Source organism: Lissotriton helveticus, chromosome 5_1 (genome assembly GCF_964261635.1).
Source record: "Lissotriton helveticus chromosome 5_1, aLisHel1.1, whole genome shotgun sequence".
In the NCBI taxonomy this organism is placed as follows: Eukaryota; Metazoa; Chordata; class Amphibia; order Caudata; family Salamandridae; genus Lissotriton; species Lissotriton helveticus.
This window is the reverse complement of record NC_136065.1, coordinates 1,179,045,804-1,179,069,762: the sequence shown is the minus strand read 5'-3', so window position 1 is coordinate 1,179,069,762 and position 23,959 is coordinate 1,179,045,804. Positions and strand designations below refer to the sequence as shown.

Below are 23,959 nucleotides of genomic sequence, written 5' to 3'. Positions count from 1 at the left end.
TATATGCAGAGTTGGTGAGCGATGCTCCTGGGTTGTGCCTGCAGGGCGATGAGGTAGTGGCATTTTTCACAAGTATGCAGTTACATTTTCCGCTATCTCCCATGTTGACCATGCATCAATGTTCGATGCATACCTTTCAACTGTGAAGTGGTCATGTTATCTTTCTGTTTGGACCTCAGTGAGGCCTGCTTGGCCCTAATATCAAATGGGCTGTGCTTCAATCTGCATGCAGCTACTTTATGGCTAGTCTGTATCTGCTTGTTTTTTCTGGTTTATGGGTTTAGCTGGTGTTACACTTTCCTATCTTAGACCAGGTACTGGTTGGGTGCGCTATTGCTCATCTTGGTAACAGTTTGGTCAGCAAATGCATGTTGGATAAATTGGGTCCTTTCAGGGATTATTAGCATATGTCCGGTTATTTTAGTGCAATTCCAGTGGCCTAAATACAAGATGTGTGGTAATGCCAATCAGCACCTTGTGAAGCATGTACACATATAAAATGTATATATATCAGGCACCCAACACACATGCAGGTCGAAAGTTAAACATCCTTATAACCACCTCTAAATTCACACCTGCTTAATTATCTCCCTGCAAATGCATATGAGTGAGAGTTACTCATATCTGCCAGTATTGCTCTTACCAAGCGTGAACAACGGTGGCTGGAATGCTTTGAGGGATATACTGTAGACGGTCACTGGCCTGGCAGGTTTGGCTTCCACCTTTTCTCCCTTCTGTGCTAAACTTGAAAGTGTTGCCCCATCTTTCTTCAAAGCGGAGTATCTGACCAGGTAAAAAACAGACAAGCAATATGATACAAGGCATGTGGTCACGTGAGTAAAAAAGAAAAATCCATGCTAGAACATATTTCAGATTCCGCTCCTTAAGTGAATAAACTATGTCAATCATACCAAATGATATTGGACCAAATAACCAAAATGGATTTTGGCACAGTGAAATAATCTTGTTGCTTTGTGCTAAGTCCCCTGTGGGTGCCCAGAGAAAACATTACATTACTCTGGCAGCCTCATTGAGTGCCATCCAGAAAGTACAGAATTACTCCTTCAGTCTCATGGGGGGCAAACAAATACAAACCCAGCAAAGTGAATAGTCTACTGATTGGGTGTCCAAACAGAACTTTGAAGGGACTGAATCCAACTCCTTCGTGCAGAATCTCCCAGTAAGAAAATAAGAGATATGGCAGGAGAAAATCCCACTACCTCTTGAGGTTGCCTGGTAGAGTTTCTGTCATGTTCTGAAGCTTCTTGTTAAACCTCTCCAGTAAACCTATTTAATGTAAAAGTAGTAAGTCACACCAACTTGCTCCCACTTCCCTCTCATATAACAATAGGATAACTTTGTTCCACAGTCGGTATGTCGTCTCTTTGGAAATCCAACCCCGGAAAAGATCCATAGGGAGACCTATCTACCACCTTTGCAGGCATGCTCATAAGGAGCACTATCCAGCAAAACCGAGACATATTTGTTAGATGATGTTGAGTGAACCAACTATGTGTATTCCAACTACTCAAATGGGACGCCTACCATTGGTAGAGGTACTAACTGTGCCTTGGTCTTACCTCCTGACTTACCATTCAGCTGGCATGTATGACAGGTTCTATAGAACCTCTCTGCGTTTCTGAGCATTCCTGGCCAGTAGAATAGAGGGTCTAACCTATTCTGGGACTTTCAAATGCCCATGTATCCTTGCTAGCACTTAGCTCAGGATTCAGTAGCAGACTGTCTTCCCAGGCATCATAGTATCTTCCTATCACTCCTTTGTTGACCTGGTTCCTTCTGAAGTGCCACAAACATAGGGCACTCAACCTGTGCCTCGTGGAATTCTTCCCAGGCAGGCCCTTGAGCAGCTAACAACTCCTGCAACTCTAGCAGTGACCCAGACACCAACACTTGTCCCATTTCAAGTGCCTCACTCTCCTCTCCTTCTGGAACAGGGGCAGTGGATGCCATCGGCAGTGCATTCTCAGAGTCCACACAATCTGCTGGCTACCTAATCCTGTTCTCAGCAAATTAAGCATGGTTTCATTCTCTCCCCAGGACTGACATGCAGCATGTGCTTAGGTGAGGTTGTTTAAGCCATACAGGCTTCTGGGCCTGGTCCTAAACCAAGAGCAATCAAATCATAGTCGAAGAGACATCCAGTTCTTTGTTTTTCTCTTACCCCAAAATCTCTCATGGCTTATTTTCTATTGATTTCCATCTCAGCTAGGGCAATCGTATATTACATGTACTCTCCATTGGTACTAAGCCTGTGCCTTCGGCACCAAGGAGATGCAACTGTGTCTTGAGATACTTCCTCTCAGCCACGGTTATGTGAGCTCTTCTATCCCTCAGGAGAGGCAATCCTTCCATCAATGCGATCAGAGTATTAAGTGTATGTGCTTCAGACCATCTGCTTCGCTCTCCCAGATGTTCATTGCAACTAAGTTAAGAGCAACACGTCATCTCAGGTCCATTCCTTCATAGTTGACATATTAGCTATGATAGGTGTGAGTGGTACATGGTCTTTCACCTGGCAGCCGCCTTTGTAATACCCTCCTTTTGGTACTTAAAGCAAATTGTCACCCGGGGCTTGGAAGAAGATTTATTTTTCCTTTGTTAGGCTTTGCTGGCTAGGAACCCTAATTCACCTTCTGTTTCTACCCCGGAACTTTGGGGATTGCCCTGGCCCTTACCCTCTGGTTTGCAACCAGTCTGTGGAGTGTTCCTCTGACATCTGGATTTTCAGCCATTCTGCTCCAGATGTTTGTTAACACTGTTTGGTAACCACTTGTCAGCCAACACTGTACATTTTCCCAAATCAACTCAGTCAGATCTGGCAGGTATTGCCAAAGTGGGGAAGAGAACTCCTCCAAGAGTATCTATCGAACTATTAACTGGTTTAGGGCATGAAAATCCTTAGGGCCAGATGTATCAAGCGTTTTCCCGTTTGCAAACAGGAAATAGCCTTTTGGGATGTATCCTTTTGGGATGTATCATCCCAAAAGGCATACGCAAAATAGGGAATCCCAATTTTTGCGATGACCTATTTTGTGAATGCATTTAGAGAATTGCAATTTGCGATTCTCTAAATGCAATGCAGGAAGCGCTTTCCAAATTGCGACCCTGCTTTAAGGACTCACAATTTACCACCAACTTCAAGTTGGTGGTAAATTGCAAATCCTTAGAAAAATGCAAATGTTTGCATTTTTCTGAGTACTGCTTTGGCTTCAGCCCAAACCTTCTGATCAGTTTCTTTTATCTGCTCATACACCATTTGCTCAAGCATCATTACAATGACTACTGTCCCTTCTATAGACCATAGACTCATAAGCGCTACTTCCTTAGACTCATTATTCAAAGCCTGAGCCTAACAAGCGATCTCAAAGCTCACAAACTATTCAAACATTTTCTGGCCCTCCATACATATGTGCACAAGCTCTTTTAGAACAATGGCAAGAACACTCTATGAGAATGAAGTGGAATCACTTTTCCCAGATGTAGCCATCTATGCTGCCATCGTAAACGTTTCCTTCTCTAGTGCTATCCTTTCTGTCTCAAGTTCCCTCTCATTTTCTTTGTCTCACTTTTCCCTTTCCTGCTCTTTATGCTTTCTTTTTCTAACCTCATGGGTCAATTTTTCCCGTATGTCCCTCTTTCTTTTCTCTCGTTACTGTAGATCTAATCACAACTTCTTCTCGAACTCTCTGGCTTTCTATTCTTCCTTAGCTTTCTGGAGAGCCCACTGCAAGTTCAGGCTTTGCCAGACATAATGCTCCTAAGGGAATAATTTGTGGAGTTGGTGTCAACTGAACTATGGAAATTGATAGCTGTGAATGTATTGGCGAATATCTAGAAAGCAAATTTTGTTAACACATGGGATGTCTTTTAGAGGGAAACTGAACTATGGGGCTGGAAGAGCCCAACTCTACAACATCCATCTCAGGTTCTTCTCTCCAGCTCCTGTAATGGTATTTTAACATATCTCGCTAGGATCCCCCAATACTTACTTCTGGGATTCCTCCACCCTCTATCCATAGACAGATCTCACAGTTGATGTAAGGTCAGGGTATACAGGGCTGCTCCCTTCAGTCTTGTATCCACCATTCTTGTGTAGGCTGTAAGGTAATAAAGTTGGACCTACTGTCTGCTACGGAAAATTGGAACTAGCCTCTGTATTATCTCACACCACTCGAGACCAAATGTCAGACCCTATTCGGATGGCATGGGGCATGAGGCATGGGCTACGAAGCCTAAGCCTAGGAAGGTGCCTACTCTCCCCATGACCTGTCCCACTATGGCTTTGAAAACTGGGTCAAGCACAGCCCCATCAGCACTTGACTCTGGTAGCGATTACGAGCAGTCATAGGGTTCTCAAGAAGGATAGCATGGGGTTACTTGTTCACATCACTCACCAGCAGCACAATACAATAAATGAGCAGTCTAGTGCTTCTCTTTACAAAAACGTGCCTTATTACACAGAAAGTAGAATAGTTCACTAGACAATCTTGTGGGAATACTAGATTCAAAGGAGTGAGTCTTGGGTGCTTGAAAGTAGGCCTGCTCCCTCTGGGTGCTGTAAACCCCTTTCCCCCCCTCAGGCTCTGTCTCCGACTCCTCAGGGTTCATGAAGTGGGTTCTAATAAGGTGCAGCACGATCTCTCCCACTTCTCTTAGCACACAGTCTCTAGGGCACGGGGTCCGCAAAATGTTCTTGCCATTTTTGGTTTGAGCGCGACGGTGTCCAATCAGACAAGTTCGGTGCCTCAGCTGCCAGGCATAGCGTCACAAATATTCTGAGCAAGGTTGCACTGGGGCACTTCTGGGCAGTGTAGGGTTCTCTACTCATTACAGGGCACTGCAGGGTTGGTAGTCTTTTCTAATAGTGGACTGGTCAGGACTGATTTGATTTGATTTGAATGGAGATTTGTAGTGCGCAACTTTGCCCGAAGGCGTCAAGGCGCCGATGATGGAAAATAGCCAGGTACATATATAGTGAGTATAGGAGCCTAAGAGTAGGCTTCAGTGAAGAGCAAGGTTTTAAGGCCCTTTCGGAAGAGGACAAGAGATTCTTGGTTCCTGAGTTCCAAGGGGAGGTCGTTCCAAAGTCTAGGAGCGAGGGAGGAAAACGCCTTGCCTCCCCATCTCGCTTTAGCAACTCGAGGGACGGTCAGAAAATTCTGGCTGGCAGAGCGCAAGGCCCTACCATGGGCGTAGGTTGACACTAGGGACCTGATGCCCTCAGCACCAGCACCATAAAGAGCCCGGTGGGTAATGGTCAGGATTTTAAATTTTATCCTGGCATACACAGGGAGCCAGTGAAGATTTTTCCTAATCAGGGTTCCTGAAGAGCGTCTGGGGGCATTGACGACAAACCTCGCTGCAGCGTTCTGGACGACTTGCAGGCGATGGATTCGTTTGTTACTCATGCCAAGATATAAAGCATTGCAGTAGTCCAGGCCGAGGATAGGAGGGCAACAGAGACAAGTTTCCGGGCGTCAGGGGAGAGGTAGTGGGTAAGCTTTCTTAACACCCTTAGAACCCCGCAGCAGGCTGAGACCGTTCTGTTAACTTGCTTGTCAAAGGCAAGTGAGGTGTCAAATATGACTCCCAGGTTACGGGCAACGGGAGAAGGCTAGGGGCATGTTCCCAGTGTCTGTGGCCACCAGTCGGCTGACCAAACCTCCTTGTTTCCACCAAAGACAAGGATCTCAGTCTTTTCCCCGTTTAACTTGAGGAAGTTCGAGGCCATCCAACCTGCCACAGCTTCCATGCAATTTCTAAAGTTTAGGGCCGTGGTCTCGACGGATTGCGACAGAGAGACCATGACCTGGGTGTCATCGGCGTACGAGAGCACTTCCAGTCCAAAAGTCCTGACAAGCCTAGCAAGTGGGGCCACATAAACGTTGAAGAGCGTATGGCTCAAAGAAGAGCCCTGCGGGACCCCACACTGGAGAGGCTTGGCGGTGGAAAGGAAGTCACCCAATTTGACCCTTTGCTCCCGATGGTTAAGGAAAGAAGTGAGGAGGCTCAGAGCCAGACCCTCCACCCCCGTCTCCCTGAGACGGGAGGCCAAGATGGTAGGGAACAGGGTGTCAAATGCGGCTGTAAGGTCGAGCAGGATCAGATGAGTGGTCTGACCTCTGTCGACCTTAGCGCGGATGTTATTGACCACCACTGTGAGGGCTGACTCAGTGCTGTGTGCCTTTCGAAAGCCATGCTGAGAGGGGTCAAGCAGGCAGGTCTTATCAAGAAAGGCGCTAAGATGGAAATTCAGATGAGCCTCCAGCATCTTGGCTGGAGCAGGAAGAAGCACAGCACGGATTGGCAGTGCACTGGTCACCCCATCCAAAATGCTCCCATACACACAAAGAGTGCCACAACCAGGAACTTATCCTGGCTTCAGTTATGCCTATCAATCAGGAACACGGCTCCTGGTGTCTTGGTTGTGACTTTAGGAATAATGCAAGGAGGCCGCGTGACACACTTCAACAGTGTAGGGGCTCCTTCAAGTAAAGCTGCACACAACGGTAACCCCGATCTCGTCCGTCATGCCTAATGATTATTCTCTTATTAGATAAACCCAAACACCAGGGTCATTTACTGCAGTTCCTTCCTCAGCCACCTCCTCCTGCAGGGTTGGCGCTTTCTGTCGTCTTGCACAGGCAGGACTTTTTTGTTATAAGGACAGGTTCAGCAATTCCCCCTTCAAATCTTACTCCCGGTGATGTTCCCTCACCGCTGGGGCACTAGGTGACAGACAGGCACCAACCCTTGCTTGAGCATTAGTCCTCGGAGTAGGCTGAGGAGTACTCCCTCCTTGGTTGAAGAGAATGAGATGTAACAAAAAATGGTTCGGCAGCTCCATATTTTATATGGTTTTCACAAACCGAGGTTGTGGATTCCAGCGCTGCCCAGGTTCATCTAGCCAGTTTGGGTCCGTTTCTTTTTCATGTGTTCCAGCCAGGCCATCTCCTGGCCCAGCCTTTATCTCGAGTGATGCTGCTCACAGCAGGGAAGTCTCCAGATGGAGTACACACCACAGAGGTCCAAAAGAGGTATGAGCAGGCTGCACCATGGTTATTTATGACTAATACTGACAGCGATCGGGCCGAGATAAAGGTCAGCTCCCTTCAAAGGAACCTTTCATCCCTGGCACCAGACTCAGGACTCCTCACGCTTCATACGCCCCATACCGTCCACCAAACAGCACCACATGAAGACTATTTACAAGCAGTCTGGATCAGAAATGGCCCAAGCAGTGTCTAGTGGAAACCCATCTCCTCTTTATTCAGTGTAGCGTCTGGTAATCCAACCTCTAATCTCAGTAATACACACCTACCTTCAGGGGAAAGCAACCCCACCTCCATCTTATACACATGCCCAGGTCAGGGGCTAACAACATGAAGCCCACACGTATGGGTCACTCGTTCCTTCAGATACACATTGACTGCATATCAGCACATGCTCTGCTCGGGATCTCTGCACAAGTATGCCGGGTTCGCCATAAGCAGAGGAACCTCCAGAGACATGGGCCAGCAGGCTCATATTCACATGTTACAGGTAAAAGGTCCAGGCCACTACAATCATTTACAAACATGGTATGCGGTCACTACCACACTGCACGCACTCGTGAAACCAGTGGCAGGGAAGTAGTCCTTCTGTCACTGTAAGGGCTCGCCTCTCCAGGATTAGGACAAGTACAGGCTCTACCACAGTCAAAAGCATTCTTAGGCTTTCACGCACACACTAGATTAGTGCGCGACAAGGCTTTAATCCAGATACCAAGATCAGATTTTCGCACTTTAGGCATTCAGGACTGGCAACACGACTGTACATCATGCAGGAGACATTCCCACCCACACAGGTGTCATTCCAGCATGGATGCAAGTCTGAGGCAGTAACCGCACTCCCACTATTTGCGATTCCTCCTGGTATAGTAATTCACAAGTCAACAAATACCACACAATTCCAGGTTTCAGACATCAGAATGCAAGACAACGTGCAAATAATCATTTTTTCCACATTCCAAAGTGCACAAAACTGAATTATCTGCCAGCAAGATTTTTACCAGGTTATATCAGGAGAAAACGAGTTTAAGCACAACTCAGGATTAGCGCCTGTGTAGGGCAAATCAAGCGCAAGTTATCACAATCTGTAACAAAAATGAATGCATTAAATTCAAGCCATGCTTACATTGGTGGAACCTGCATTATGTCACCGACAAACTTTGCGAGGACGTCTTCCATGTCTGACCTGGTGATGTGATCTGTAAAAAAACATGTAAGAGACCAGTGAGCTTGCATGATAACACTAACTGCAAGAAAAAGGCACGCGGGTTTCATTTTTCCATTTCCCTTGCAATTCGGCAACACACCATCTGCATTTGAATCCATTCTGAGGCTAGAGTTGTATTCACCCTGTCAGAGATGTACACAAGTGCGTGTGACATTAGAGAACACCTTTGACTGAAAGAATTACATTTTAGATGGCTCATTGTTCACATGTTTTCCATGTGAGACCCACTGCCCCACAGTGCTTTCCACATACTTCTCACTGAGTGTGTTCCTTCTGGTATCCATCCATTGGAGTTCAGTTCAGGTTTATTTGCATTAAAAGCAGTCATCACAAAATACAAATGGCGCTGAATATGTTTCCTATACAATACTGTTTTGCACAGGAGTAATACAGCAATCGAAAAGAAACTGCGATAGGAAAGGCATAAAACATCCCAGGTAGAATTCATTGCTCCAGTGAGTTCTTCCTATGACGGCGATTTCCCCTGTGTGCCCTCTGTGTAGTATTTAGAACTGTTCTGCACAGCATGTATTTATTATAGTGTGCTAGCCGCATAGTATGCACAAATTCCTTGTGAACTTTCCACATGGTATGCACAGGTTATACGTGCCTTCCATGTGGCACTGTATCCACGGTTTCTTGGTGCCTGTTACTCTGTCTGCTTTCTACATGAGGGTTAACTCTGGGGGTCCCTGTTTGCCTAAACAAGCATTGGCATAGCCAACAGGTCTCGCCTTTGGGACCTTTGTTTAGCCAGATCTATTGGCTTTGCCCATGTGTTTAAGCTATGTTGGTGGACTTACTTTAAGGGACCTTCGTAGATAATGGAGGTGTAGAATATCAACAGGATACAGGAAATCAGTTATAAATAAACCAAAACGGGCTGTCAGTAGGGTAAGGAGTGTGCTTCTTTTAGGGGAATGTGGCAGAATTCGGGACCCATTAGAAGCTGCCCAGTAATCCATTTTTGGCCAAAAGGTTATAATGGTGTATTGTTACCGCACAGCGGAATTCCTGGATCCTGTAATACTGCGTCGAATTCTCAGCACGTTACCGCCTGCTAAAAGCATTGCTTGCATTAAGGGTTTAGATGTGGAAATTGGCGCAGTAATATTGATTCTGTAATGTTAGTCCCAAATGCACATGACCGTTCGGGGTATTACCTCGGTTTCTGTATTAGAGCACAGCGTTGGGATTTACAAGAACGAGAATAACAGTTAGAATAAAATAGAAGAGAGGGAAGATAAGGGAGAACAAAAAAAAGAGATGCAGGGGGACAGATGAGATTGTATGAAAGCTTAGCTTTATGTGCTATGCAAACCACAGTTATCACAATTGGGTAGCGCTGCTTCAGGATGCTCTGACTCACACAGAAGCACGTAGTGGCAACTTTACTGTCAATTTTTATAAATTTTTACAATATATAGTTTCTACAGATATACAAGACAATTTCATTGAATGCGACCTACGTACAGTGGTCTGCTGCTCCCTAAGTTCACACACTTTAAAGCACATGTGCTGATGAGAAGCAACAGCCAGCCCTCTTTAACTTTGTAACACAAAAATTGCATTTACCTAGTGTGGAGAATGCCTTCATATGGGGACTACTGGCAGTACCAAAACTAAGCAGGTTAAAGAAAAGTGCAAGGATCCAGTTAAAAACGTGCCCACTAGTCAGGTTATTAAAAAACGTGCACAATAGCAGCCATGGAGCAATTTGGTTGCAATAATGCCGAATCAATAAATATGCATACTATCTATGCAGTGGTATTGGTGCACTGGTGAGTTCACGACTACAATCAAAGAATAGCATCAAAAGTCAACTATCACAGGCCTGCAAACTATACTATATACGGGAATCTTAACCACAATTGCTCTCTCCCACCTGCCGGTCAAGCATCTAATGTGACCTACCTATCAAGGCCCACAATCACTTACAATTGGGAAACTAATCATTTTTCGAAATCCATAACTTCCAAGGCTCTTTCCTCATTCCTCCAACTTTTTTTCTTTGAGTGTCTCTTCTCTTTAGACCCACCCTACCACTTGACCGCATTTTGTTGAGGAATTGTGGGTGGCTTATACAGTTATACCGATCAACACAATATTCTCCGGAGTGCCATCCATCTACCCAATAAGCAGAAATAAGTTTGAAAGCATTGTCGCAAGAATGCAAAAAAAGCGCCTCATTTAGAAGCGATGAACAGATTTCCATTAAAGAGCTCCCATGACGTGAAAACAATTTACAATTTACTGTAGACAAACTATTTACGAAGATAAAATAGTACTGAGATAGGCAGCAATCCTAATGCATATTGCCAGATAAGCAGGGGCACCAATGGTCCTCTAAACTGGAAAGTCATTTTTAGGATGCAAACACTTCTCAGAAGACAATCTCCTGGACTACAGCAGACCTGCAACAGTGTGCAAAATGTCAAAGACATTTTGTTTTTATGTACTCTGCTGTATAGACATTTACTGCCCTAATTTCTTTTCAGTTTTTGAGGATATCTTTGAAAATACAAACATATTGTGGAAGCGGATAGAAATGATTACGATCATCGTGGCTAACACAGAGGTGCTGTGGGAAAAGTGGGTGGCAGATATCGTCACCTCATGGTAACAGAGTATAGTGGGTCCAGCGGTAGCTTGCACAGCCACATTCTTTTACTCCATATGCGGACTTTGGCACTGTGGAATGGGGTTCAAATCCCAGCATGGGCTCTCCCAGTGATTACAAAAAAACATGCTGATCGAAAGAAAGAAAAATTAAACAATACCGATTGGCGATCACAAGGATAAATTCATGTGCAGTGCACTGCCCCCTTCCCTTGTAGGCACCGTAGGAAAGAAAACCTGATTGACGGGGCAAAACGTTGGTCTATTTGTCCATGGCCAAATTAAATAAAAAGGTGGGCGAGTCGCGCTGAACAAAAAAAAAGGCGCGTGGCCGTCATTGTTAAAGATGAAGCGCAGCTCATGTGTCCAGCTGTCTCAGCCCGCACGAAACTCCAAAAAGTGCTCGAAAATAAATATTTTTAATGCTGAACATGTTTCAACCTCTGTTTAATGAGAGACTGCCTGCACTCACCACAGAGCACCCCCCGTTGCAGGAGCTCTGATCAGAGCACAAAACCAATTTTTTTCCGACCCGGGAGGAGGGGGTAGCAGCACAGCACGCCACTGCTCGTTCCCGCGGCAATACTCCATGGGAGTTAACTTTTGAGAAATGGTGAGACGTGCGTCAACCATTCGCCATTTGGAGGCTATGATTTTTGAATGAGACAGACAAAAGCCGATCCAAAGCATGGGAGGAGTGAAACCCCACAAAGTACATACAACAGATGATCCTGCAGCCTAAGGGCTATAGGCTCGACCTAAAACCTGAGAGTCAAGTAATTTTTAAATTTTTACCAGATTTCGGTTATAAAACAATATTACATCTCATACCAATGCAGGAGTTGTAAGGGACGCCTACATCACGCCCCTTTCAAACACCGAATAAGTGGTTGCAATCGAATTTTAGGAGTATGTAAAATGTTACCAGTCAATGGGATTGACAGATTTAAAAGAGCATTTTTGAGGTCGTAATACAAAGGTTTGCAAGCGTAAAAATGCTTTGAACATCACTAGCCTTATTATACATTTGCACCTGCTTCGCGCACCCCCAGGGCACTCTGGAATTACAGAAGGGGCTGCAGACACTTGTGCAGCCCTTTCTGTAGTACAGATAGCGGTAGCACACATATAGCGCCAGCGCCATCATCAGAGGGTGTTCCCTCATTTGCATGGGACGCAGGCACAAAGGTAAAGAAGCAGTCAGGCTGTCAGGAGGCGCGCTGACAGTGTCCCACCCAACAGGTGACGCACTGTCAGTGTGCTTCCTGATGGCAGCCCTCTAGAGCTCGTGAAAGGCGTCCTACGGACCCCTTAGACATACCCATGCCGGCAGGTGCAGTCACTGACTGCACCACCCTTCAAGGGGATCTCTCACCCTCTTAAAAGTGCAGGGTTGCCGCCAGTACAGTGAAACAGGGAGTGGCTGCTTCAAAGTCACTCCGCATTTCACTTGAACGTGCACTTTCCTTGTTAGTGCACCTTTTGAAAGGTGCGCCCCGTGCTAACAATGAAAATGCGATGCACTGTATAATACAAAACCTGATCTTGTATTCCTTGCAGCATCAGCTATACATGTAGTACTCCCATCATATTTATCAGATGATACCCACTGTTGCTACATGGTATACTTACCCGACATTAGAATGTTCTGGTATGCCTTCACACTGCTCTCGGTAGTCTCCTTCTTATACTCTGTGATTCCCACGTAAACGGCCCCTTGTGGGTAATGCAACAGGTTGTCCTTGCTTTTCTATGTAGTTTCCATGTGTTTTTCACTACTACCTTGTGCGACTATCATAAGTTATTCATTGCTTTGACTTCTAGCTATGTGTACTCACTCCAATAGCGTTTCTTCCTTCTGGTTCTTCTGGCTGCTATGTGCTAACCATGGTTGGTTATTATTGCTGTGATCTTAGTATTTAATGCTCCCTTGGTATATTTCTCAGTGAGCGCGTTCCACATTCTTGACCCTTCATTAGAGTATTTCCTACCCTCTGGTGTACACTCATGCAGAATTTCTATAGCCCTGATAAAACTGCAATGCACTCCGATTTGCATCAGGTTCCTGGGCACCCTTTCAGGCGTGCTGTATGTCTTATCTGGAAGATGTTGGGAGACGTGCATGAGGTTCAAAGAGGTGCATGAGGTTCAAAGAGATTAGCCAAATGGGAGTTGACGAGGCATTATAAGTCCAAGCAGGGAGCAAGGACCAAGCACTGAGCGCTGGAAGACAGAATTAGCACAATGGGTGGCCAGTGAGACTATGGTGCGGCTCCAGCAGGCCAGGAGAGCTAATAATGAAAGGGCGTTGGAGGCTGCTAAGGCATGGGAGACTATAGTGGTGACGTTGATGCTGCCTGGGTCGCGGGCCGATGGAGACTCAATGGATACACCAACAGTAACACCCTAAGCCGAGGTACTCAGGTGGGGCCACTAGCACTGTCAGGGGGTGTTGATGTAGAATTAGGTTTCGCTGGGGCAAAGCTTACCAGAGCAGACGCAGGAAAGAGGCACATCCCATGGCACTGTTACGTATTCTTGTTTGCTTGTTCTGATAAACTGTGATGATGGAAGGCACACCGGTGGAATGGGTGGGGGAACCATAGGGGTGGGGCTAATAGTTAGATGGGTAGATGTTGGTAGACCTTGGACTCTGGCACAGGAGTAGGTATTGAATGAACCACAGAGTTAGTCCTGCATACTAAGGACATATATTCAGGATTGGATGAGCAAACATGTAACGTTAGCACAAGTTATGTGACATGAAAATGAACCGATGGTACAGTCACAGAATGAGGTTAACACTGAGGACTGTACCGGTGAACATTGACGGGCAACTGACAATTTTTGTATGTGGAAAAAAATTAATAAAAATATATATATTTTTTTTAAAATGAGGTTCAAAGAAATGCTCCAAACTTGGTGCAGCGTACATCGCCATACGCAAGCATGAAGTGGTAAGCAGAATGTGAGAACAGACACAGTCGTCCATGCTTATACTAACCACCTTTAGAGAGGACTGTGTCATAAGGTAAAATCCACCACCATAGATGAGAGTATAAGGGGCCATAAGTGTTACACTTTGTGTGTGTACCTGGCAGGGACAAGGAGCCCACACCTGGAGGTGGAGGCAACTACACAATCCTATGCTATATGGAGTCCACTAAGGAGCAACAGAAGCACAGTCGCCTGAGGCCTGTTTGAGATGGTGTATATTCTCTTGCCATTTACTCCCATCTTGTGTGTGTCTTAGTCACCAACATACTCTCCCGTGTGGTACTTGCATACATTAAAATACTTTCTGTAGGCATATATTTGTAGCAGCACACTTTACACTGGGCATTTACTGCTTCTGAAAGTATCCCACAACAGCCACATGAGGGTTTAAGCTGCTAACTACTGCTCCCTCCTCTGCTCTGTGTGCTCATCCCTAAAATATTTGTGGACATGGGCGCTGGAAGTAGGGTTCAGAAGGGGTGCAGCAACACCCCGTGTTGGAGTTTAATTTAATTTAATTGTGGGTTTATATAGCGCTAGAATCAACTCCCGGAGGAGTATCTCCGCGCTTCGACCGCTGGGGAACCCGTCCTGGCTCACCCTGAGAGATGGTCCCTAATGGGTATCTCTAAGGTGGGACCAAGCATCCCCGGCGGTCTGGGGGCCGTTGTGAAGATGAGGCAAGCTAATGCCCAGAGTTGCCGAGTGTGGTCCCTGACTGGAGTAGGCACCGAGGCGAGAATTATCGAGCCCACTGACCCTGGTCCACGACCCTGCCGCGTCGGGAATCGAACCCTGGTCCCAGGCCGTCCTCTGCTTACGGGTCTGCTGCCTCTAACCAGTGAGCCACACCACTTCAAAAGCTGAATTAGAAATAACAATGGCTTAAAATTATTTTTTATTTTGTGACATTTTCTTTGGTTAAAAGATAAAGGTCAGAAGTCAGGCAAAGTCTTCTCATGCCTCAAGAAATCATAGAATGTTACCAGACCTGCATGTCTAGTAATTTGAAAAATCTACTTGACCTCACTGTAATGTACCTGACCCATAAACTGTTTTTAAATTGTGTGATCCTAGGAAAATATTGTATTTTAAAGAGCCATCTTCTTCTACATTGTCACGAATAGGAGAGCCTTCAAATATGCAAGTTCAGTATTTCTGCTGTACAAAAAAACTGTTGCGTTTGATTTAGCAGACTAAACTTTTGCTCCATGAGTAATAGGAATATAGCCAACATATAGGGTACACAGGAACCCTGACTTGCGTCTTAATTCACGAATAGCATTGTAATCGAGGCGAGGGCAGAAATGTTTCTCAGTTCATGTTTGAAAACTCACTTTTAATAAATATATCACTAAAACATGATGTGATAGTGCACCGTCATTTACCAAGAGCACATTTTCCAATGGAATGGTCACAAACCTTCCCATTGACATGAAGATTTACTGATAAAACTATCTAGCATATAAACAATCTGTGAAATGTAATTTCAGCAAAAATATGTCATTTGCACATCATCTAGTAAATTGTCGTCATCCTACTAAAATCTTTTTTTATCACACAATTGCAAAAAATGTGCGTTCATGACTACAGAATAATATTTTATAAAAGGTTTTACAGGTCATTGGCAAGCTATTTAAATGTCTTAGAAAAAGAACTCTGAGTTCTACTGCCTTTTATTTCACACTCTTTGTACAGCACAATTGTCAGACAGTTCACTTTACCAAATACTCTAACTTTGAAGTCAAAGAAAGAAGAGTAAACACCAACCACCAGCATAAAAGCAGCAGCAAAGTGTAAGAAGACATAAGCTGATATCTGACCTCTGTCTCTGAACGCAGAGCAAATGTGACAAGATTAAAACAAGATTTAAAGGAATCTTTCCGACGGAGCAGAACACCTGTTCTATGCCAGTTCGCCAGATCAGGCCAGTTAGCCCTATTAATAGCTTGCACTGACAGAATCATACTCACCATAGTGATTGGGCAAGGCGATTTGTCAAGGCCTGTTCTGATCCAATTGCTGCTTATACTTTTAACATGGAAGATAGTGTTTACTTTTCTATCTCTGACAGCAACGTGAGAGAATATTGTAAAGCGAAGAAAGGAGTGTGAAAGGAAAGGCCGTAGGAGGACCTTTTTTCTAACACAATACAATTTAGATACCTGAAAATTAACTGTACAAATAGTTCAAACTATATCAAGAGTTAGGAAAGCACACATAAGCAACGTTCTTTGTAATTCTGAAGAGTGTTGGAAACAAAGATTTAATGGGATGAAAACAAATTAGGACACTTTACTTGGTGATGCACAAATGATAAATATTCGCTGAAACCCAATTTTCACACATCATTTCTGCACTGTATAGTTTTATAAGTAAAACTGCATTCTGCAGATTTAGTGGACATTTCAATGGAAAATGTGATGTCTGTAAATGTTAAACATGCATGCTTTATTTGACCATGTCAGAATCAGTGCCTTCTCATGCAGGATTTATTGATCAACAAACACTATACTCCGGCTGTGAGATTCAAGATTTAACTTTTTAACCTGAGTGCTCACTTTTTCACCTGAGCACTGTTAAATGTACACCACCTCTGCAGAGGGAATCATAATCTGTTTACTACACCTTCAAGTACAGGAGCCCTAAATCACTGACCAATCAGAAACTGCATGAATAATTAGCAACGTGTGTCAGAGTTGGAAATAGTGGGACAGTTGTGCTTCATAGCCATTTATGGTTTGACAGTAGCTGAGAGTTCTATCATGGCACCCATCTGGCTTTAAGCACAAGTATTTTTCACTTTGAAAAATCAATAAAATATTTTGAACAGTAAAAACACACGTATTGGTAAAGCCAAGAAGTAGGAGTGCTTGAGCCTAACAAAAAAAAAAAAAAAGGTGAGATGTTAAAACTGTTGCTGGTTTTGTTATTCTGTACGCGTGCATGTGTCACTACACAGGTGGACACCTTTTTTTTATTTTAATGACCAATCTAATATGGCAGACACTACTTGAATTGCCAAACCAATTAAAAAAAAATACAAAGTGTTCAAAAGTGCTTTTGAAGTAGCTGAGAGAGTCAGGCCCTCCATAAATAGGGCAGCAAATACAAGAACTGAACTCTTGACTGAGATGGGGGCGGGGGGGAGGAGGGAGTAAACGGGTGGAGGGACAAAAAATAAATAAATCCAGGTTGGGAGGAGGAAGGACAAAGCACCACTCAAGGAAGAATGCAACACAGGACAGGGGCGAAGAAGGAGACAGAGCAGCATATAATGGAGACAGCAACACAGAGTGCTGGGGCAGAGAGAAGCAAATGAGAAAACAGCAGCATACGTGGGGAGGTAGTAGGTATTTGAGGGGATAGAAGCAGCACATGAGGGAGAGAGCTAGAAAACACATGTACACTCGGAGTGCTGAAAGAAAACTAGTTCCATAAATGTGAGCAGTAGAAGGATACAAGCCATACAATCAAAAGGATTGTAAAAAGGCTGTGCTAAAGGCGGGGGCCACATTAGAGAAGGGGAAGGCAAATCATCGAATATGAAATAAATGAGAGTGTGACAATAAACCAAAACCAGTGGGCTTTATTTCCATTCAAAGTATTTGGCAAGCCCACAAGAGGTCTTTCACAACTAGACAGCTTAAGATCTCTGGTAGGTGAGCCCTAAAAAAGTATTTGCGGCGCCTGGGTACATATGAAAGTGGAGAGGCATAAACATTGGGTATGATTTTTAAAGGCGAGTGTTCGAGGGGGGGGGGGGGTCCTCATAACGAGAACATTTGGAAAAAAAGATTGGCAAATGGTGCATTTAAAGCACATTTTAATACAACATTTAGTGAGAAAGCAAGATTTCAAAAGCAATTGTGAATGTGTAGTCTTGCTACATTTAAATACATGAAAATTGCCCTGTATCTTACTGCATTAATATATTTAACAGTTTCTGAAGCGGTGCAAATTGTACAGCGCAACAACTTTAGCCCTTTTAAAGTCTGTGCTTACCCAGTGTCTTGCATTGCGTGTGGCATCGACTTTGGAAGAAAATGCTCTAACCAAGCATCTGGAAGCACCCACAGCTGCTAACTGCAATCAGTCACATAGAAATATGTGCAGACAGGGCTTTAAGGGGATGGAATAAGTTGGGGGGGTCTCTAAAAGAGAATATGTGTGAATACATTTCTGTGATTCCCATAGTATGCCACCTGACCAGTATTGTAGATTCTTTCTGAGTTGTTAGTGCATCCACATATATAACACATCTGACATACATCTAAAATCTGCCAAGACTATTGGCTTTGTCAATGGTTATTAGCTGTTTAAGATAAAGGAATAGCATAGACTGTGAATTAAATATTGTTGAGGCATGTGGAAGGAGTATTGGTCTTCAGTTATGTGCACTTTATGTTAAACATGTATGCCCTTTTTAGCTTCACATATCGTCCAACTGTACATCTTCAACCTCATCTTTCCTCTTCAACACCCTCTTTTCACTCTCTGCCAAATGTTCTTCCTCCCATGTCTCTCACTTTACCACCCCCAAACATACACCCCACTCACTCACATCCAAGCACTTCATTTCCTTTTACTTTTTGCCTTGTAAATATGTGTATCCCCTCCACGCTCATCTACACAGAATTTCAGTTGCAACTGCAATAGGTGACCATTGCTCTGTGTGTTCTGCAGAGAGGCCAACCTACTGATAGTCAGTGTGAAAAGCTCATACTGCCTTCAGCCTTAGCGCCAGATTTATCAAACATGGCGCCTCATAAACACCTGGCAGGACTCATAGTATGCGCTATACAAGATTATTAGATGCACGAAAAAAACATAGAAACACAACATGATGGAAATAGCTAACACTCTTGGGGAACTCAATATTAAGTAAAACATGTGAAATAAAAGAGGAACTAAATCGCTGACATGCATTAACTTAACATTTTTAATTTTCGTTGTTCAATCTGTTTTTTGTTTTGCATAAATGGTAACGGCGTTAAGAGAGGACCCGTTTTAACGTCATATGACAGAGCCAGATCCCCAGAAGAAACTAAATACTTACTTGTACACTATGGTTCTCCAGTATTGATATCTGTCATAGATTCACATGCTTGTATCTTCCCCGTCGTCATGGTGGGAGTCTCACGGTAAAAGAATGACCATAGCAGTAAAAGAAAAACTGCATAGAAAAACCCATAGGGAACAACATTGTTTGGTAACATAACATCATCATGTGGTCCAAAACCCAGCCAATGGACTGCCAGCCCTGACATCACACTCCCCAGCAGGGCCACCATACCTCAGATTTCCAGACCCGAGTGAGAGCCAAGGATATATCTAGAGATAAAAATGGTCTACCTGAGAAACGGGGAGGTGGGCGGGTCGCATGTGAATCTATGAAAGATATCAATACTGGAGAACCATAGTGTAGAGGTAAATAACTAGTTTCTTCTCCAGTATTGAATCTTTCATAGATTCACATGCTTGTATAAGAATAGAGAGCAGAACTTATACCGAATTGCGTTTCCAGGATAGAACCCTCTATTCCCTCAGGACTCTACTCCTTATCTCTAGGATATTATAAACACCTAGAAGCACTCCAATATTAACAACCATGTTATGAGATGTTTTTAATGTAAAGACAACATCTATATAAAAATGACAATCAATATGCATATGTATATGTATATATATATATATATATATATATATATATATATATATATATATATATATATATATATATATATATATATATATATATATATATATATATATTCACTGAAAAAACCATAGGTTTCACACCAGTTATAGTTAGGTGGAAATTTTACTCGCATAAAACCATTGAAATTCCCATGTTATAGTTAGTTGGACTCACCATAACTTGCGCGTGCAATGCACTGCTGATGACGTCACATATTACATCACTCATGACATGGTCAGTGACATCACTCATGACATCACTGATGACATCTCAAATGACATCACTGATGACAACATCCTTGTGACAAAGTGGCAGACCTCCTATCAGCATAAAATAACCTTTGACACACACATTCAAAAATAGAAACTAACATTTTCTTAAAAAAGGAGAAACCAATACCAATTACAACAACTTATTAGGTAATTCCAACATCTACATACACATCCACTCATTCACCAACAGTTCTATATAGTCACTCATGCATGTACTTACTCATCATATGTACTCATACACCTATACATCCTGTTACACACTAATACTCATCCATATAGTTACTCACACACAAATTCACACATGCAAATAAACTATCAAAAAAACATTTACTTGATTATACTGCTATATACACACTACTACACATACTTCTACAGAAACGGAAACATATTTACTCTCTTAAACAATCAATTATAAAAACACATACTCACTAACCCACCCATACACACAATCATCCACCCATACAGTCTTGCACACATGCTGTCTTCAAAATACATACAAATAGTGAGTCACTCATTCATGCATCTGTGCTCTAAGTAATATCCCCCACCGAACCATACAGACACTGATACGGATACTCAAAAAAACAACTAATAACCCATATACACACTCATGTAGCTACTCACCAACCCATGCAGCCACTTATACACAAAGTGAGACACAGATACAGATATTTAAATATTTTAACATTACTCGCTAATATATGTATTCACTAAGATACATTTAATAAGTCAGTTAACCAATCAATTTTACACAAAAAAAACATCCATTTAGACATTTATTTACCCATTTATTCTTCCATCAACCTTTAGATATACATATATAAAAAATATTTATTTTTCAGAAAGATACACATTCACTGGATGATGTCATGAGTGATGTCATTTGAGATGTCATGAGTGATGTCATGAGTGATGTCACTGACCATGTCATGAGTGATGTAATATGTGACGTCATCAGCAGTGCATTGCACGCGCAAGTTATAGTGAGTCCAACTAACTATAACGTGGAAATTTCAATGGTTTTATGCGAGTAAAATTTCCACCTAACTATAACTGGTGTGAAACCTATGGTTTTTTCAGTGAATTTAATAGGTTATTTAAATGCTAATTCCTAACTATAACTGGTGTGAAACCTATGGTTTTTTCAGTGAATATACATACATATATATATATATATATATATATATATATATATATATATATATATATATATATATATATATATATATATATATATATATATATATAAAAAATTCTCTGGCAAAATGAAACCCCCTCATTTTGTTCCTTTGCAAATTAAATGTTTTAAGTGTTAACACTTTATTCCAATCAAGATGACTTCAGGTGTGCCATACTTTTGTCATAAGTAAGACTGTTAGCGCTCTAGTTGTTCTTTAGAACACTCTGGGACATTCTGCCATTGGGCTATAGTTGGGCTACATCTGGCTGATATTTGGGCTACATTTGTTTTTTTTGTCTCTGGTGGCCATCTTTGGGCTAAATTGGGCTACATTTGGGCTCTAACATATATATAGCCCAATGTAGCCCAATATATATTTTTTCAAAGTTAATTTTCGTAAAAACCACTGGAGCATATATCTTGAGACATAGCAAAGGCACATCGGGGTACCGGTCCCTACAATTTTGCCAAGTTTGGTGGAAATCCATTCAGCCGTTCGGGCTAAAAGTGAGTCCAACCGCCCTATGGAAATTAACATGGGGAAAACATGTTTTGGGACCCCTCTTTTATCTCGGCCCCCGCTTGACGGATCCCCCCGAACCTTTCAGGGAAGGAGCGCAGCGCAGCGAGGCAAAGTTAAGGAAAATTACAGGCAGATCCCTCATTCGGCGCCAAAGTTATTCCCAATAGAATGTTGCGGATTTCCTATGGAAAACGATCCTAACTATAACTACCTACTGGCGACCGCCAGTAGGTAATATATATATATATATATATATCCACAAAGAAACAACGCTTCTTCCGGAGTGCTGGGACCCAAGAAAGTTGGCGCAGATACCGGCGAAGCAGTCCGGTAAATTAATCCATCACAAAGAAGCAAAGTTCGTCATGCGCTCTCAGGCAGTAAGGCAAAGGAACCCAAATGTAGAATTTGCAGTTTATTACACAACGCGTTTCAGCTCAACAGCCTTGTTCACGTGAATAAGGCTGTTGAGCTGAAACGCGTTGTGTAATAAACTGCAAATTCTACATTTGGGTTCCTTTGCCTTACTGCCTGAGAGCGCATGATGAACTTTGCTTCTATGTGATATATATATATATATATATATATATATACACACATTTATAGAAATACATAAATATATAGTTTGAGAAATACCTTATTGAAACAAATGACGTAGAACTGCTTGTCCCACTGCGGCATCCTCCTTCCACACAGTATCTAGACAATAGTGTACATTCTTCCATGTTGCCGCTCTGCAGATGTCTGGTAGTGATACTCCTGCGAACAGAGCCGCCGAAGTTGCCATCTTTCTCGTGGAATGAGCGTGCACTCTGGATCGCAGAGGTTTTCCAGCTTTCTCATGGCATAAGGAAATGCCAGATGTTATCCATCTCGAAATAATAGATCTGGATAGAGCTAAACCTTTACTAGGTACCAGAGAATGCCACAAATAGTTGGTTTATTTTTCAAAATGATTTCGTTTTGTCAATATAGAATTTTAAACATCATTTAATGTCTAGAGAGTGCAGAGCTCTTTCCGCTGCTGAAGAAGGATCTTTAAAGAATGTAGGCAACACTACAGGTTCATTAAAATGAAAAATGGAAGGAACCTTAGGAATACATTTTGGATTCGTCCTGAGGATAACTTTATCTTGCCTGAATTGAAGGAATGGTTCTGCAATAGAGAACGCTTGAATCTCACTGACCCTCCTAGCTGATGAGAGGGCTAATAGTAAAGTGGTTTTCCAAGAAATTCACTGTAATTCCGCTTTATGCACCGGCTCAAACGGTGGCTTCACGAGCTGTGTCAGAACTGTATTGAGCTGCCAAGGGACTAGCGGGGGCTGAACTGGAGGAAACACTCTGAAGAGTCCTTTAAGAAATTCTTTTATCACTCTTTGCGACCAAAGCGATGGATGGTTTGGTACTCTGCAATATCTTGAAATAGCTGCCATATGCACATTGAGTGATGCATGAGAGAGACCTGCTTTGGCCAAATACAAAAGGTACGGGAGAATTTGCTCTGGAGAGGCATAAAAGGGATGCAGAGCTTGAGATGCGCACCACTGTCAAAATCTCGGTTTGTTGAAATTGCCCGAGATTGGGCGAGTGTATCCCGGCATTCTTGAGTAATATTTAAGGACTGGAATTCATGTTCGTGAGGTTCCAGGCTGACCAGTTCAGCGATGTCAAATTTGGATGGAGAATTTGTCCGTCATTCATAAAAATCAGGTCCTGAATTAGCGGAAACTGTATTCTGGGGTCACCGACAACTGGAGGAGCTCGGGAACCAGACCTGTCTCGGCCACGCTGGGGCTATCAGAATTAAGTGGCACGGTTCCAATCTCATTTTCCGTAACACTCTTGATATCAGAGGGAATGGAGGAAATGCGTACGCGAACATTCCTGTCCAGCGTATATACATTGCATTGCCCCAAGATCCCGCTTGAGGGAACCTGCTTGCAAAGAGCTTGCATTTCGAGTTGTGGTGGCTTGCGAACAGATCTAAAGATGGGGTGCCCCACAGACGAAACACTCTCAGAAGTTAACTTTGAGCTAATTCCCACTCGTGGAAAACACTGCTGACCTGCTCAGGATATCTGCCCTTGTGTTGTGCACTCCTGGAATGTCCTGCACTTGGAGAGAGATGTTGTGTATCAGTAGCCATTTCCAAATCTCTTGAGCTTGTTTCGATAGGAGCTTGGACTTTGTACCCCCTTGTTTTAATAGATAAAACATTGTGGTTGTACTGTCCAGCCTCACTAGTACCGTTGAATCGTGGATTCTGGGGAGGAACGCCTGTAAACCCAAGAACACTGTTTTTAGCTCCAACAAGTTGATATGAAGTTGAGCTTCATGGGCGGACCAATGTCCTTGTATTTCGAGGT

At 43.1% G+C, this 23,959-nt stretch overlaps 1 protein-coding gene across 1 annotated transcript in view; it reads right to left on the bottom strand.

Annotated features, from left to right (window-relative positions):
- The window catches only part of TRUB1 (TruB pseudouridine synthase family member 1), a 282,642-nt gene that overhangs the window by 38,001 nt on the left and 220,682 nt on the right, over positions 1–23,959 (bottom strand). Inside the window, exons 5-6 of the mRNA XM_078641182.1 lie at positions 8,197–8,269; positions 644–783 (exon numbers count right to left, since the gene is read on the bottom strand). Of these exons, the coding sequence (XP_078497308.1) occupies positions 644–783; positions 8,197–8,269 (213 nt within the window). The remainder of the gene's footprint in view (positions 1–643; positions 784–8,196; positions 8,270–23,959) is intronic.